Source organism: Oncorhynchus nerka, linkage group LG20 (assembly GCF_034236695.1).
Source record: "Oncorhynchus nerka isolate Pitt River linkage group LG20, Oner_Uvic_2.0, whole genome shotgun sequence".
Taxonomy (NCBI): Eukaryota; Metazoa; Chordata; class Actinopteri; order Salmoniformes; family Salmonidae; genus Oncorhynchus; species Oncorhynchus nerka.
In genome coordinates, this window is record NC_088415.1 from 72681445 (window position 1) to 72696710 (window position 15266).

A 15266-nucleotide genomic window follows, 5' to 3' on the forward strand; every position below is an offset into this window, starting at 1 on the left:
GATATGTTCATTAGAGTTAACTGCACCTCAGATTGCAGCCCAAATAAAAGTAACAGACACATCTCAACAGTAACTGTTCAGAGGAGACTGCGCAATTCATGCTTTCATGGTCGAATTGCTGCAAAGAAACCACCACTAAAGGCCACCAATAAGGAGAAGAGACTTGCTTGGGCCTAGAAACACTGTCTTTGTGAGACGCAGAGTAGGTGAATGGATTATCTCCGCATGTGTGGTTCCCACCGTGAAGCATGGAGGAGGAGTTGTGATGGTGCTTTACTGGTGACACTCTCTGTGATTTATAAAGAATTCAAGGCACACTTAACCAGCATGGCTACCACAGCATTCTGCTGGGCTTAGTGGGACTATAATTTGTTTTTCAACAGGACAATGACCCAAAACACACCTCCAGGCTGTGAAAGGGCTATTTGACCAAGAAAGAGAGTGATGGAGTGCTGCATCAGATGACCTGGCCTCCACAATCACCCGACCTCAACCCAATTGAGATTGTTTGGGATGAGTTGGACCTCACAGTGAAGGAAAAGCAGCCAACAAGTGCTCAACATATGTGGGAACTCCTTCAAGACTGTTGGAAAAGTATTCCTCATGAAGCTGGTTGAGAGAATGCCAAGAGTGTGCAAAGCTGTTATCAAGGCAAAGGGTGGCTACTTTGAAGAATCTCAAATATAAAATATATTTCGATTTGTTTAACACTTTTTGGGCTATTACAAATCAAATTTAATTTGTCACAAACACATGGTTAGCAGATGTTAATGCGAGCGTAGCGAAATGCTTATGCTTCTAGTTCCGACAATGCAGTAATAACCAATGAGTAATCTAACCTAACAATTTCACAACAGCTACCTTATACACACAAGTGTAAAAGGATGAAGAATATGTACATAAAGATATATGAATGAGTGATGGTACAGAACGGCATAGGCAAGATGCAGTAGATGGTATCGAGTACAATATGAGATGAGTAATGTAGGGTATGTAAACATTATATTAAGTGGCATTGTTTAAATTGGCTAGTGATACATTTTTTACATGTATGGCAGCAGCCACTCAATGTTAGTGGTGGCAGTTTAACGGTCTGATGACCTTGAGATAGAAGCTGTTTTTCAGTCTCTCAGTCCCTGCTTTGATGCACCTGTACTGACATCGCCTTCTGGATGATAGCGGGGTGAACAGGCAATGGCTCGGGTGGTTGTTGTCCTTGATGATCTTTATGGCCTTCCTGTGACATCGGGTGGTGGGGTGTCCTGGAGGGCAGGTAGTTTGCTCCCGGTGATGTGTTGTACAAACCTCACTACCCTCTGGAGAGCCTTACGGTTGTGGGCGGAGCAGTTGCCGTACCAGGCGGTGATACAGCCCGACAGGATGCTCTCGATTGTGCATCTGTAAAAGTTTGTGAGTGCTTTTGGTGACAAGCCAAATTTCTTCAGTCTCCTGAGGTTGAAGAGGCACTGCTGCGCCTTCTTCACAACGCTGTCTGTGTGGGTGAACCAATTCAGTTTGTCCGTGATGTGTACGCCGAGGAACTTAAAACGTTCTACCCTCTCCACTATTGTCCCGTCGATGTGAATAGGGGGGTGTCCCTCTGCTGTTTCCTGAAGTCCACGATCATCTCCTTTGTTTTGTTGACGTTGAGTGTGAGGTTATTTTCCTGACACCACACTCAAAAGGGCCCTCACCTCCTACCTGTAGGCTGTCTCGTCGTTGTTGGTAATCAAGCCTACCACTGTAGTGTCATCTGCAAACTTGATGATTGAGTTGGAGGCGTGCATGGCCACGCAGTCGTGGGTGAACAGGGAGTATAGGAGAGGGCTCAGAACGCACCCTTGTGGGGCCCGAGTGTTGAGGATCAGCGGGGTGGAGATGTTGTTACCTACCCTCACCACCTGGGGGCGGCCCATCATGAAGTCCAGTACACAGTTGCACAGGGCGGGGTCGAAACCCAGGGTCGTGAGCTTGATGACGAGTTTGGAGGGTACTATGGTGTTAAATGCTGAGCTGTAGTCGATGAACAGCATTCTCACATAGGTCTTCCTCTTGTCCAGATGGTTTAGGGCCGTGTGCAGTGTGGTTGCGATTGCGTCGTCTGTGGACCTATTGGGGCGGTAAGCAAATTGGAGTGGGTCTAGGGTGTCAGGTAGGGTGGAGGTGATATGGTCCTTGACTAGTCTCTCAAAGCACTTCATGATGAGTGAGTGCTACGGGGCGGTACTCGTTTAGCTCAGTTACCTTAGCTTTCTTGGGAACAGGAACAATGGTGGCCCTCTTGAAGCATGTGGGAACAGCAGACTGGGATAAGGGGGAACAGGAACAATGGTGGCCCTCTTGAAGCATGTGGGAACAGCAGACTGGGATAAGGATTGATTGAATATGTCCATAAACACACCAGCCAGCTGGTCTGCGCATGATCTGAGGACGCGGCTGGGGATGCCGTCTGGGCCTGCAGCCTTGCAAGGGTTAAGGCGTTTAAATGTTTTACTCACAGTCTGCTGCAGTGAAGGAGAGTCTGCAGGTTTTGGTAGCGGGCCGTGTCAGTGGCACTGTATTGTCCTCAAAGTGAGCAAAGAAGTTGTTTAGTCTGTCTGGGAGCAAGACATCCTGGTCCACGACGGGGCTTGTTTTCTTTTTGTAATCCGTGATAGACTGTAGACCCTGCCACATACCTCTTGTCTCTGAGCCGTTGAATTGCGCCTCTACTTTGTCTCTATACTGACACTTAGCTTGTTTGATTTCCTTGCGGAGGGAATAGCTACACTGTTTGTATTCGGTCATGTTTCCGGTCACCTTGCCCTGGTTAAAAGCAGTGGTTGGCACTTTCAGTTTCCCACGAATGCTGCCATCAATCCACGGTTTCTGGTTTGGGAATGTTTTAATAGTTGCTGTGGGTACGACATCGCCAATACACTTGCTAATGAACTCGCTCACCGAATCAGCGTATTCGTCAATGTTGTTGTTTGACGCAATGCAGAACATATCCCAATCCACGTGATCGAAACAATCTTGAAGCGTGGAATCAGATTGGTCAGGCCAACGTTGAACAGACCTGAGAGCGTGAGCTTCCCGTTTTAGTTTCTGTCTATAGGCTGGAAGCAACAAAATGGAGTCAGATTTCCCGAAAGGAGGACGGGGGAGGGCCTAATATGCGTCGCGGAAGATAGAATAACAATGATCTAGGGTTTTACCAGCCCTGGTAGCACAATCGATATGCTGATAGAATTTAGGGAGTCTTGTTTTCAGATTAACCTTGTTAAAATCCCCAGCTACAATGAATGCAGCCTCAGGATATGTGGTTTCCAGTTTACATAGAGTCAAATAAAGTTTGTTCAGGGCCATCGATGTGTCTGCTTGGGGGGGAATATATGTAGCTGTGATTATAATCTAAAGATAATTCTCTTGGTAGATAATGCGGTCGACATTTGATTGTGAGGAATTCTAAGTCAGGTGAACAGAAGGACTTGAGTTCCTGTATGTTTGTTATGATCACACCACATCTCGTTAATCATAAGGCATACCCCCCCGCCCCTCTTCTTACTAGAAAGATGCTTGTTTCTGACGGCGCGATGCGTGAAGAAACCAGCTGGCTGTACCGACTCCGATAGCGTGTCTCGAGTGAGCCATTTTTCTGTGAAGCATAGAACGTTACAGTCTCTTCTGTCTCTCTGGAATGCTACCCTTGCTCGGATTTCATCAACCTTGTTGTCAAGAGACTGGACATTGGCGAGTAGCATGCTCGAGAGCGGTGCACGATGTGCCCGTCTCTGGAGCCTGACCAGAAGACCGCTTTGTCTGCCCCTTTTACAGCGCGTTATTCTGGTTCGCCGGCTGGGATCCGATCCATTGTCCTGGTGGGCAAAACACAGGATCCACTTCGGGAAAGTCGTATTCCTGGTCGCAATGATGGTGAGTTGACATTGCTCTTATATCCAGTAGGTCCTCCCGACTGTATGTAATAAAACCTAAGATTACCTGGGGTACCAATGTAATAAATAACACATAAAAAAAACAAAATACTGCATAGTTTCCTAAGAACGCGAAGCGAGGCGGCCATCTCTGTCTGCGTCGGAAGTCACTCCTCTACAATACATGATTATATATGTATTATTTCACAGTTTTGATATCTTCACTCTTATTCTACAATGTAGAAAATAATATGAATAAAGAAAAACCCTTGAATGAGTAGGTGTGTCCAAACCTTTGACTGGTAATGTATTTTTTTAGAACTTAACATATCATAAGAAATGGATAATTGTGCACAATACTCTGAGCCCCTTTTGCTTCAAGAGCACTACTTTCAAAACTGCTGGCTGAAATTATACAAAAGCTCTGGAGCATCACTGTTATTCAAGGACATCAAACATGATTTTGGCGCTCTTCAAATTTAGTCAACAAACACACCATTATCCATGATTCAAGACACATACCATCTTAAATGAGTTGCTAGGAGACTGCATCAGGCTTCCCGCACACATTATTTTACACATTATCAGAGTTTTCACTTCTCTTTTGCTTTACTGTATATCATTATTTTTTTTCAATACAATATATTTGTATTATATGCTGTGAAACTGTGTTTATGGTTTGGGTTTTAAACTAACAAAGTCAATTCAATGTTGCTAGAGAGAAGAGAGATTTCACAGTATGTTAAATCAGACATCATCTTTGAACAACATGCAAATGGGGTAGGCAAATGGCATGGTATGGATGACCATTCATGGAAAATAATAGCAAATGTCAAATTCAATCATGCCATTATTGTTATTGTTTCTTTATCCATGAGCTTTTGTATAAAATAATAGCACTTTATTTTTCACACCAACTTACATTTAACCAATTGTATTATATGTTTTAGCAATCTATCTGAAGAATCCCTATCTACAGTAATTCCCTGACAAATAGGCCAGAGTCTTCTTGCTGTAGCTAGCTACATTGATGGTGGGTTGTGAACCCCAGGCAGCCTTGTTAACACCAAAGCTGTGCTCCCTGTATCTTAAAGTTCAACCACCTACTGCCTTCCAAATGTCGACAAGCATCAGGGGCAAATCGCCAGAGAGCATGTACAATTTTATTTTGGTACGGAGCTTAACCTGGCTGGAGGAAGAAGCCATGTGGTTACTGTAGCCTATCATATGGCTTGAGGTTGTATTTTATCAGCATTTGTCTTGAAAAAAAAATGCATACCTCAATGCATATTTCATGATGACATACTATATCAATATAACATGACAAACCCTGTGGTAATATACAGTACAAATGCTAATTTCTATGTATGTAGTGTACATTTATATTTACTATCATTGTTCACAGGTAAATCTCTAACCGCAAGCTTCATATTGTTGATCTCAAGGAAACAGCAGAAAGAATATAGAAAGGCTCCTTGGCACTAAATTGCAGGGCACTGTCACTACCTCAATCTGAATACTATTCAACAGTAAGTGCTGCTTATCCATGGTGGCACTGTATTTCTTAGAGGTTACTGTCATGATTAGCAATATATCATTTTTAAGAGATTGAAAACTGAGACTAGGATTAACTGTGTGTTTAATCCACTCCAAAAATCTAATGCCACGTTTGAATCGATTATCATTGGAAGTGTTATCTTAATACATTGATATTTTCATTCCAATTGAAGAGGCTGAACCTATGACATCTTATCTTTAAATGATCATTTCACAGTTTATGTTATTTGAATGTAGCACCATGTTTACATAACTACATTAAATAGTACCTGTAACAATAGTAAAAAATAACTGCTGACATAGACTTACATACAATATTGTATGATAAGGCAGCGTCTGACAGCACTGAATGCAGATGGTATGAGGTACCAAATTCCAGATAGGGAAAATGTTGCTAGGAGACCTGACATCAGCTATTTATTCCACAATCAGGCAGTATCCCACGTGTGTCCCTGCTCAGTATAAAACCAGTGGGATCTCATCCTTTGCAGATTTTGCAACGAGGTTAGAAAAGTGTGAGCTCAACAGAGGTCTACCCTACTGTCAGACCCATTCTAACCATATAAAGATCCCAGAACTCATCACCACCTGAACCATTATTCACTTGATCATGACGCCCCAATGTTCTCTGGACAGATCAATTTCCTTCTCAGTAGTTCAAATGAATTTATTATACATAAATTATCACCCCAAGGCTACATTTGAGGTAAGGGCCATTTGAAGAGCTTTTCACACATCAAGATGTTTCCTCCAGACGTGTGGAATTCTACGGACCTGATATGGTTCAATGCGTCTGAGTTGAATGCTTCTCTGGAGGACCCGGAGGAGGGGGACCACCCGTTCCTGACGGACGCCTGGCTGGTGCCTCTCTTCTTCGCCCTCATCATGCTGGTGGGGCTAATTGGGAACTCGCTGGTCATCTATGTCATCTCCAAACACAGGCAGATGAGGACGGCCACCAACTTCTACATAGGTGAGCAAGACTAAGGGGTTTCCCTTACAGTTACTAAGGCTTTTCCACTTATAACACACTGGACCTCATTGTTCTTGTGGATTGTCATGAACTGGAAAGAAACGTGTTCTTTGTGTGTGACTGTCACAGTCAATGTTATGTAAAGTATGTGGATCAGAGAAATAGTTTATTTCCACTGTAAACTAGGACTAATGACGGTATAATCTTGCAGCCTTAGTTACCGTATTATTTTTTAATGACGACTGTACATGAATATTGTGGATAGTAACCTTATCCATTGTGTCTGTAGACTGCACCTATACAATACAGTACTGTAGCCTATACTAACAAACAACATATGAAAGGGATCATGTCTCTAAATTAAATAACAGATCTTGTTTGACATTGGAAATGCGTGTGTGGAGTGGAGATGTGCAAAATCAATGGATTTTGAAATATAATAAATTGACCAAGAAGGTGGACAGCACATCTTTGTGCTCATAAATAACAATGATGCTCTCAACGTGTGTGTGTGTGTGTGTGTGTGTGTGTGTGTGTGTGTGTGTGTGTGTGTGTGTGTGTGTGTGTGTGTGTGTGTGTGTGTGTGTGTGTGTGTGTGTGTGTGTGTGTGTGTGTGTGTGTTTGAAATGACTGACTGATATCTCCCTGGCCAGCTACACTGGAACCTGTTTTTAATATTGAATCATATTGGTTTACTACTTCCACCTCCTGTGGACAACAACTCAAATGTTTTCTCGCCTCTCAGTTGTTGCTATAAATGATGCAAGTCCATTCAGAAGAGAGCACCATTTTAGACAACTTTGGTACAATAAATCTATGTAATTTTATTACGGCTATACAACTAATCTGAAAGGAACATAAGTCCTATTGTGGCAGATGTCCTCACTATACCCCTGCAGGTCCTGTCCACCTGTATTACTAATAGGACCTCTTCTACAAGTCAGTGAAACAGTAATATCTCCCATCATTTCGAAACAAAATACTGCAGTATCTTGCGAGAAATGTCTCCCACGTTTTATATAACCCCCCCCCCCCCCCCCCATTTTTGAAGCCCATGCCAAAATACACTGATTTGGTGACATGCCTTTGAATTTTACAAAGCAAGTAATTTATTCAAATTAATAACTTTGACTCACAGGTTCAAATGGTTCTTTTATGTTGCAAAAGTTTGTTCATCAGAAAGAAATGAAATAATTCCCTCCTAACTGAGCTTATTTCCACAGCTAACCTGGCTGCCACAGACATCATCTTCCTGGTGTGTTGTGTTCCGTTCACAGCCACTCTCTACCCGCTCCCTGGATGGATATTTGGGAACTTCATGTGTAAATTTGTTGCTTTTCTTCAGCAGGTAAATCATTTGAATAAAACACATTGCCTCTGGTCACAGACATATCTGTTTTTATATTTGCATATTAATGATGGCTTTTCTCACTACAATGCAATTTGGGTATCATTGCCCTCAACTGGATCCCTGAGATACTTTCTAGTCCTATTAGTCTGAAAAATTACAACTGTTCTGGTGCCTGACTGTACCCAATTAAATTATGTAACTGCAATATTGAATTTGCAGTGTCATTTCATTTATCCAGTAGAGGGTAGAGGTTCATGGTAATTTTTTATGGGCAACTTTGTATTTTTAAATGCAATTTGAGTACCAATATGTGTATTTTTTTATATAAAAACAATCCATTTGAAACGCCCAATAAATCAAAATTCAAGGCTTATCTGAGCATCATTCACTGTGGCCCTACTCCATTTGGCGAGACCTCATTGTTTAAGACTGGTTGGTTATGACTCATGACATGTAAGGGATTTTTGCAACTGAATGATGAATCACTGTCTATATAAAGAATGTCCTTTTTCCATTTGAAAAAAAAAATAGACAATCAGTCCATCAGGCTTGCGATTAACTACAGCTTCAATCAAGCAGGTTCGAAAGATTAAAACTAATCTGTTGGGTTGGCAAATGACTAAAGCTCGGAGCATACTGTAGATGGACTCCTACGCTAGGATCCAATCTCAGAAGTCATCAAATCTCAGATGTCAGGAGTGTTTCAATTTCACCACAGTAAGGAGAGGGATGAATACTTGTCAGCACACTGCACAACATGTCTCTAGACTCTGAAGCAGTCAAGTCTTTATTGTCACCGTGCACAAGTACGGTGAAATGCCTTTCTCGCAAGCTCTTTACCATCAATGAAGTAAGTAAATCAAAGTAAGCAGTAAGTCAATCAAAAATACCTTTAAATGCATAGTGCAAGGTGCAAAAATAGACTTATGATAGAGCAAGGCAGAAGAGAGGTGTCAGCATCATGCAGTATGCTATAGTCAGAGCTCTCTCATCTTCATCACATGAACCATCAGCCACCAGGGGGATCTTGTGAGCTTTGATAATACCCTATGTCAATACCACACATCCTCTCAGTAAACCATGGCTTTCACTGACATTGGAATAAGTCGGTTATTGAGCCACAGGATGTGATCAACACATTTCATTGAACTGAACTCCATTGAAACAGAACTTGCCATTGGAAATCTATCTGAAATGTGTCAATTTAAAGCACGGTTCCCCAACTGCTTTAAAAATAAAAAAATATATATTGTTGAACATAAAAGCCTAAAAATACCAAGTGATGTTAATTTTGGAAATCTGTTCCCAAGTATTCCCATGTATAACAGAAAGACAGATGATCGTATACAAATGATTGTGTTTCAGTCAAACATTATACCTATTTGGGCGGTCAATTTGCAGTCTACAAATGATTTGTCACTATTTTCCAGACCATCCACTAAAGACAAAATCATCCCACAGCTGAATCTAGTTGATAATTTTTTTTACCCATCAATTAAAATATATAAGGTTGAAGTCGGAAGTTTACATACACTTAGGTTGGAATCATTAAAACTCGTTTTTCAACCACTCCACACATTTCTTGTTAACAAACTATAGGTTTGGAAAGTCGGTTAGGACATCTACTTTGTGCATGACACAAGTCATTTTTCCAACAATTGTTTACAGACAGATTATTTCACTTATAATTCACTGTATCACAATTCCAGTGGGTCAGAAGTTTACATACACTAAGTTGACTGTGCCTTTAAACAGCTTGGAAAATTCCAGAAAACGATGTCATGGCTTTAGAAGCTTCTGATAGGCAAATTTACATAATTTGAGTCAATTGGAGGTGTACCTGTGGATGTATTTCAAAGCCTACCTTCAAACTCAGTGCCTCTTTGCTTGACATCATGGGAAAATCAAAAGAAATCAGCCAAGACCTCAGAAAACAAATTGTAGACCTCCACAAGTCTGGTTCATCCTTGGGAGCATTTTCCAAACCCCTGAAGGTACCACATTCATCTGTACAAACAATAGTACGCAAGTATAAACACCATGGGTCCCTGCAGCCGTCATACCGCTCAGGAAGGAGACACCTTCTGTCTCCTAGAGATGAACGTACTTTGGTGAGAAAAGTGCAAATCAGTCCCAGAATGACAGCAAAGGATCTTGAAGATGCTGGAGGATACAACTACAAAAGTATCTATATCCACAGTAAAGCGAGTCCTATATTGACAACCTAAAATGCCGCTCAGCAAGGAAGATGCCACTGCTCCAAAACAGCCATAAGAAAGCCAGACTACGGTTTGCAACTGCACATGGGGACGAAGATCGTACATGGGGACAAAGATCGTACGTCTGATGAAAGAAAAATAGAACTGTTTGGCCACATTGACCATCGTTATGTTTGGAGGATAAAGGGGGAGGCTTGCAAGCTGAAGAACACCATCCCAACCGTGAAGCACGGGGGTGGCAACATCATGTTGTGGGGGTGCTTTGCTGCAGGAGGGACTGGTGCCCTTCACAAAATAGAGTATATTATGAGTATATATTGAAGAAACATCTCAAGACATCAGTCAGGAAGTTGAAGCTTGGTCACAAATGGGTCTTCCAAATGGACAATGACCCTAAGCATACTTCCAAAGTTGTGGCAAAATGGCTTAAGGACAACAAAGTCCATGTATTGGAGTGGCCATCACAAAGCCCTGACCTCAAACCTTCAGAAAATTTGTGGACAGAACTGAAAAAGCGTGTGCAAGCCAGGAGGCCTACAAACCTGATTCAGTTACACCAGCTCTGTCAAGAGGAATGGGCCAAAATTCACCCAAGCTTGTTGAAGGCTACTCGAAAATATTTGACCAAAGTTAAACAATTTAAAGGCAATGCTAACAAATACTAAATGAGTGTATGTAAACTTCTGACCCACTGGGAATGTGATGAAAAAAATAAAAGCTGAAATAAATCATTCTCTCTACTATTATTCTGACATTTCACATTCTTAAAATTAATTGGTGATCCTAACTGACCTAAGACAGGGAATTTTTACTAGGATTAAATGTTAGGAGTTGTGAAAAACGGAGTTTAAATGTATTTGGCTCAGGTATATGTAAACTTCCGAATTCAACTGTATATATCATTTACTTGGCCCTATTACTCTTCCATATCTTGAAAACTTGATTGCTGACATGCAAAATGTTTTAGGAGAGACAAACAGTCACATTTAATTTAATAAAGAAATTACATGGTTGCAAAAGCAGTCTTATGTGAAGGTTAGAAAATGACTAATGCTCAACAAAACTTCTACACAGATTCTAGTCCTCTGTTTAGATTTGTATTTTCATCAAAAGGACCAACTCTCTGTATGCTGTATATCTTTGCTGGACTAATTGATAACTCAATCCTTTTTACTTGTTCAACCCACACGCAGTGCTCCTCTTCGTTCAAGAGACTCGTGCATTCTGTCCCTACATTATGACAAGAGTAGGGCACTTGTCTTCGGATCAATGATGTACTCCTGGTCAGTCTCCCTTTCCCACTTCAGTGAGAAACAAGGGCGTTGGATAGATCTCCAGTAGTGTAGTTACTGAACTGGGGTCACAAATCCTGCTCTCCAACAACATTATGTTGTTTAGAACCTGCTAATCTGTTATCACGGATGGTAACCAACTGTCAGAGGCATCATGCAACAATTAGCATTTTTTTTAATCGGGAAAGGATTTCAAACTGAACATTATTTTATGAATTATGTGTGAAAGACACTTTATGGTTTATATTTTTATCATAGAAATGGGACAAAAACTATGGGCATGACACCTAACCCAGGTGGATGAGTTAATAATGATTTGAGATAATGTCTTTCTAAAGTTACATTTTCTCATTATGCTCATCCTTTTCATTTCTTCCCAGTGTGATGGCAGGCAGGTGCCATTTAGTTAAATTTACATAACTTTTACAGCATGTCTCTTATGTAAAATTGTTAATATGGTTTCACCTGTGAACAACCCAGAATGAAAGTCATTATTTTGTTCTTCTTTTTTCTTAGGTGACTGTTCAGGCTACATGCATCACCCTCACTGCCATTAGTGGGGATCGCTGCTATGTCACAGTGTACCCTCTAAAGTCCCTACGCCATCGCACTCCACGAGTCGCCATGATCGTTAGCATCTGTATATGGATTGGTAAGTCACATGCTAGCATTCCTGAACCAATTGCAAACCATTGATTTTGGCTCAAAGTATCATGAACACATCTACATTTTCTATAAAGTTCAACTAATTCAATGTTCGTCTTTTTTTAAGGTTCCTTCATTCTATCCACCCCGATCTTCATGTACCAGAGGATTGAGGAGGGCTACTGGTATGGACCGAGACACTACTGCATGGAGAGGTTTCCCTCTAAGACCCTGGAGAGGGCTTTCATCCTGTACCAGTTCATAGCTGCCTACCTACTACCTGTCATTACCATCTCCTTCTGCTACACACTCATGCTGAAGAGGGTGGGCCAGCCGTCAGTTGAGCCAGTAGACAATAATTACCAGGTATGGAGAGACTATTACTTTGGGTGTTCTTCTTTATGACTTAGTTTAAAACATCAATAGGTGCACTCCTTTGTCAATGTTACACAATGAAAGCATGAGTTCATATTTGGATCCCTTCCAAATTGCAGGTATACTACAGTATGTAATTAAAAACCCTCAGCCGGTGACCATGTTTTGAACTACATACAGTGTAGGTCATTTCGAAGCCCGTCACAGTAGTAGTGAGTTAACTTCAACATTTCTACCACAGGTCCACCTGTTGTCTGAGAGGACTGTCACTCTGAGGAGTAAGATCTCCAAGATGGTGGTGGTGATTGTCCTCCTTTTCACCATCTGCTGGGGGCCTATACAGCTCTTCGCCCTGTTCCAGTCCTTCTACCCCAACTACAGGGTCAACTACGCCACCTATAAGATCAAGACCTGGGCTAACTGCATGTCCTACGCTAACTCCTCCATCAACCCAATCGTTTATGGCTTCATGGGAGACAGTTTCCGCAAGTCCTTCAAAAAGACTTTCCACTTCCTGTTCAAACACAAAGTGAGAGACAGCAGTGTCACGTCACGCACGGCTAATGCAGAAATCAAGTTAGTTGCTGCAGAGGAAGGCAACGATGAAGGGAAATGAGCCTTGGGCTGAGTGAGCTGCTGGGGGGGGCAAAGCTGAGTGAGCTGCTGGGGGGGGGGGGGGGCAAAGCTGAGTGAGCTGCTGGGAATCAGTTCACATTGGCACACAAACAGAAAAACACATGATAGACTGCTGCGAATGCACACTTTTCAGAAGGCAATGACACCCTGCTGGGAGCAGCATTTTAAAATGGCATTTGATGTGTTGTTTGCTTGCAATTCTACAAAAGCTGACTGATCCTGCTCTGTTCTGATATCACAGACAATGAAAGGACATTGTAAAAAAATATATAATGTTCAACACCTATGCAGACTGCTCATAATAATATGAAAATAATACAATTAGAACAAAAACAGTTATTGGAAGTCACATACATGATGTGAAATCTAATAGACACTATGGTTACAAGAGCAGTCCAAGGTGACCTCCAAATGGGTTTGTGGACATTTTGTTATCAGATGTGCGCAGGTTGTTAACACGTTGTTAACACGTCGTTATCATTAACTCATCTCAAAGCTGTGAAGTGATTGCACCCGATTTATATTTTTCAATGGAGAGATTTATGATGGTAGCTAGGAATTTCACATGAATGGCGTTACAAACCACTCAGGAGTTAAATTCCAGGCCAGTTCAATGGGTGTACAGCCAACAGTGATGTGTAGGAGCTTGCTCAGGTAGGGGCATAGTCAATGAGGCGTGGTGAGTGTTTACTTTACTACTATGTTCCAGACACACACTTACACCTCCCTTTACACACAGTGCACAGGTGGCGGGGGCCAGCCCTATCAGACTTTCACTGGCCAAGCCTACATTCCCACAGCATTATCTTATGCCACTTAGTCACCCGATCGTTTCCTTTTCCTTTGACAGCGACACTGTAAAAAAAGGACACAATCTGTGACTGACTTGTCCTGACAGTGCCTGCTCCCAATGTGCCGTGACTGTCTGTCCTTGTTTGAATTGCGGATCGAAACATCTGTACTGTTGGAAGTATCTGTGTTCTATCTGGCACTACTTTAGCGTTGACTTGAAAAGTTGACTTGAAAAAAGAAGAAAGTGTTTAGAAAGGTGGGATGATGAACAGAAGTAAAGACCTTGGAAACAATGGAGAACTTTGAACAGATTTAGATTGAATTCTGTACAGAATGTTTTACTGCATACACACTCGAATGCAGTTTAGTCCATGTTTGATTGTAACGCTCCCTGTGAAAACATGTATTCTCTTCAGGCATTTCAGATGTCTGCACATTTTGTTTTGGTAATCACTCCACTTAAGTGTTTTCAAAAAGCCTTTATTATAGACTTTCCCTACAGTATTTGCACTATCTTTATTTATTAATAATATATTGATCTTACCCTAAGCTCTATGAATCGTGTAACATTCCCTGTATTGTAAATGCCTAACTACTGTAGGCCTACATGAATATGTACAGTACTGTGGATTTAACCACTGTGCTTGATTATTCATTTACTTTTAAGCTTTTTTGTGTTTAATCAGAAATGTGAAAAGTACATATCATTGCATTTGTTGCTAACACAGAATTGTACATTATTATACTTTTTATTTTTATTAGAAATGTTGCAGGATAAAATCTCTTCATGCACCATCTCCTTTTCAAGAGTGTCCCAAAAAATAAATACATATTAATAATAACAATAATTAGTCATATGTAAACTACTGTCTATTAATAATAACAATAATAATAATAATAATGACATAATAATAATGCATACAGACATATTTATATTTACATTTGAAAAAGGGCTTTCTTAAATTCACTGTGATTTAAATGCCCTGATTTCTATAGGTAAATGATTCCAGTCAGTTGGGTCTTTGTATCTGAAAGATCTTACTCTAACCTCATGATGTACCCTTGGAATGTGTAATGGCTGCTATTGTCTAAAGGAGTAGTGTGAGTCTTGCAAAGTTAGGTGTTCCTACAGGGAAATGTAAACAGATGCATTTAAAACGAAATTGGTATCAATGCAGTTGTCTTCTGTTTGGGAGTGACAGACAATTTACTGATTCATACGCGTTGTGTCTTATAACGGCATCCAAGAATCAATCTGCAAAGATTGTTATGAATCAAATTCACAGAGTAATGTCTTGGTTGTGTTTTGACAGATGATGTTGCCATAGTCTAAGATAGGTAGCAGCAGTTGGGTTACTAAGGTCTTTCTAATGGGTGCAGTAAAACAAATATTGTGTAGCAACCCAAGCGTATAGATCATTGTTTTTCTAATATAATCAATATGCTTTCCAAAAGATCATTCAGAATCTTCAAAACCCAGATATTTCGAACAATCAACACTTTCAAGCATTG

The 15266-nt window shown here is 41.0% G+C and overlaps 1 protein-coding gene across 1 annotated transcript; it reads left to right on the plus strand.

The window, feature by feature from the left end:
- Positions 1–6212: 6212 nt before the first annotated feature.
- Positions 6213–12942, plus strand: LOC115101788 (G-protein coupled receptor 54-like). The gene is made up of 5 exons (XM_029621260.2): positions 6213–6444; positions 7668–7792; positions 11823–11958; positions 12079–12317; positions 12568–12942. The coding sequence occupies exons 1-5, from the start codon at positions 6213–6215 to the stop codon at positions 12940–12942; spliced, it is 1107 nt and encodes a 368-aa protein (XP_029477120.1).
- The last annotated feature ends 2324 nt before the right edge of the window (positions 12943–15266 follow it).

Excerpts from the sequence above, each read along its gene's own strand:
- LOC115101788 (XM_029621260.2), top strand. The coding sequence starts at position 6,213 with ATGTTTCCTCCAGACGTGTGGAATTCTACGGACCTGATATGGTTCAAT. Across the intron at positions 6,445-7,667 it reads GGCCACCAACTTCTACATAG|CTAACCTGGCTGCCACAGAC; the intron begins GTGAGCAAGACT and ends TTATTTCCACAG. Across the intron at positions 7,793-11,822 it reads TTGTTGCTTTTCTTCAGCAG|GTGACTGTTCAGGCTACATG; the intron begins GTAAATCATTTG and ends CTTTTTTCTTAG.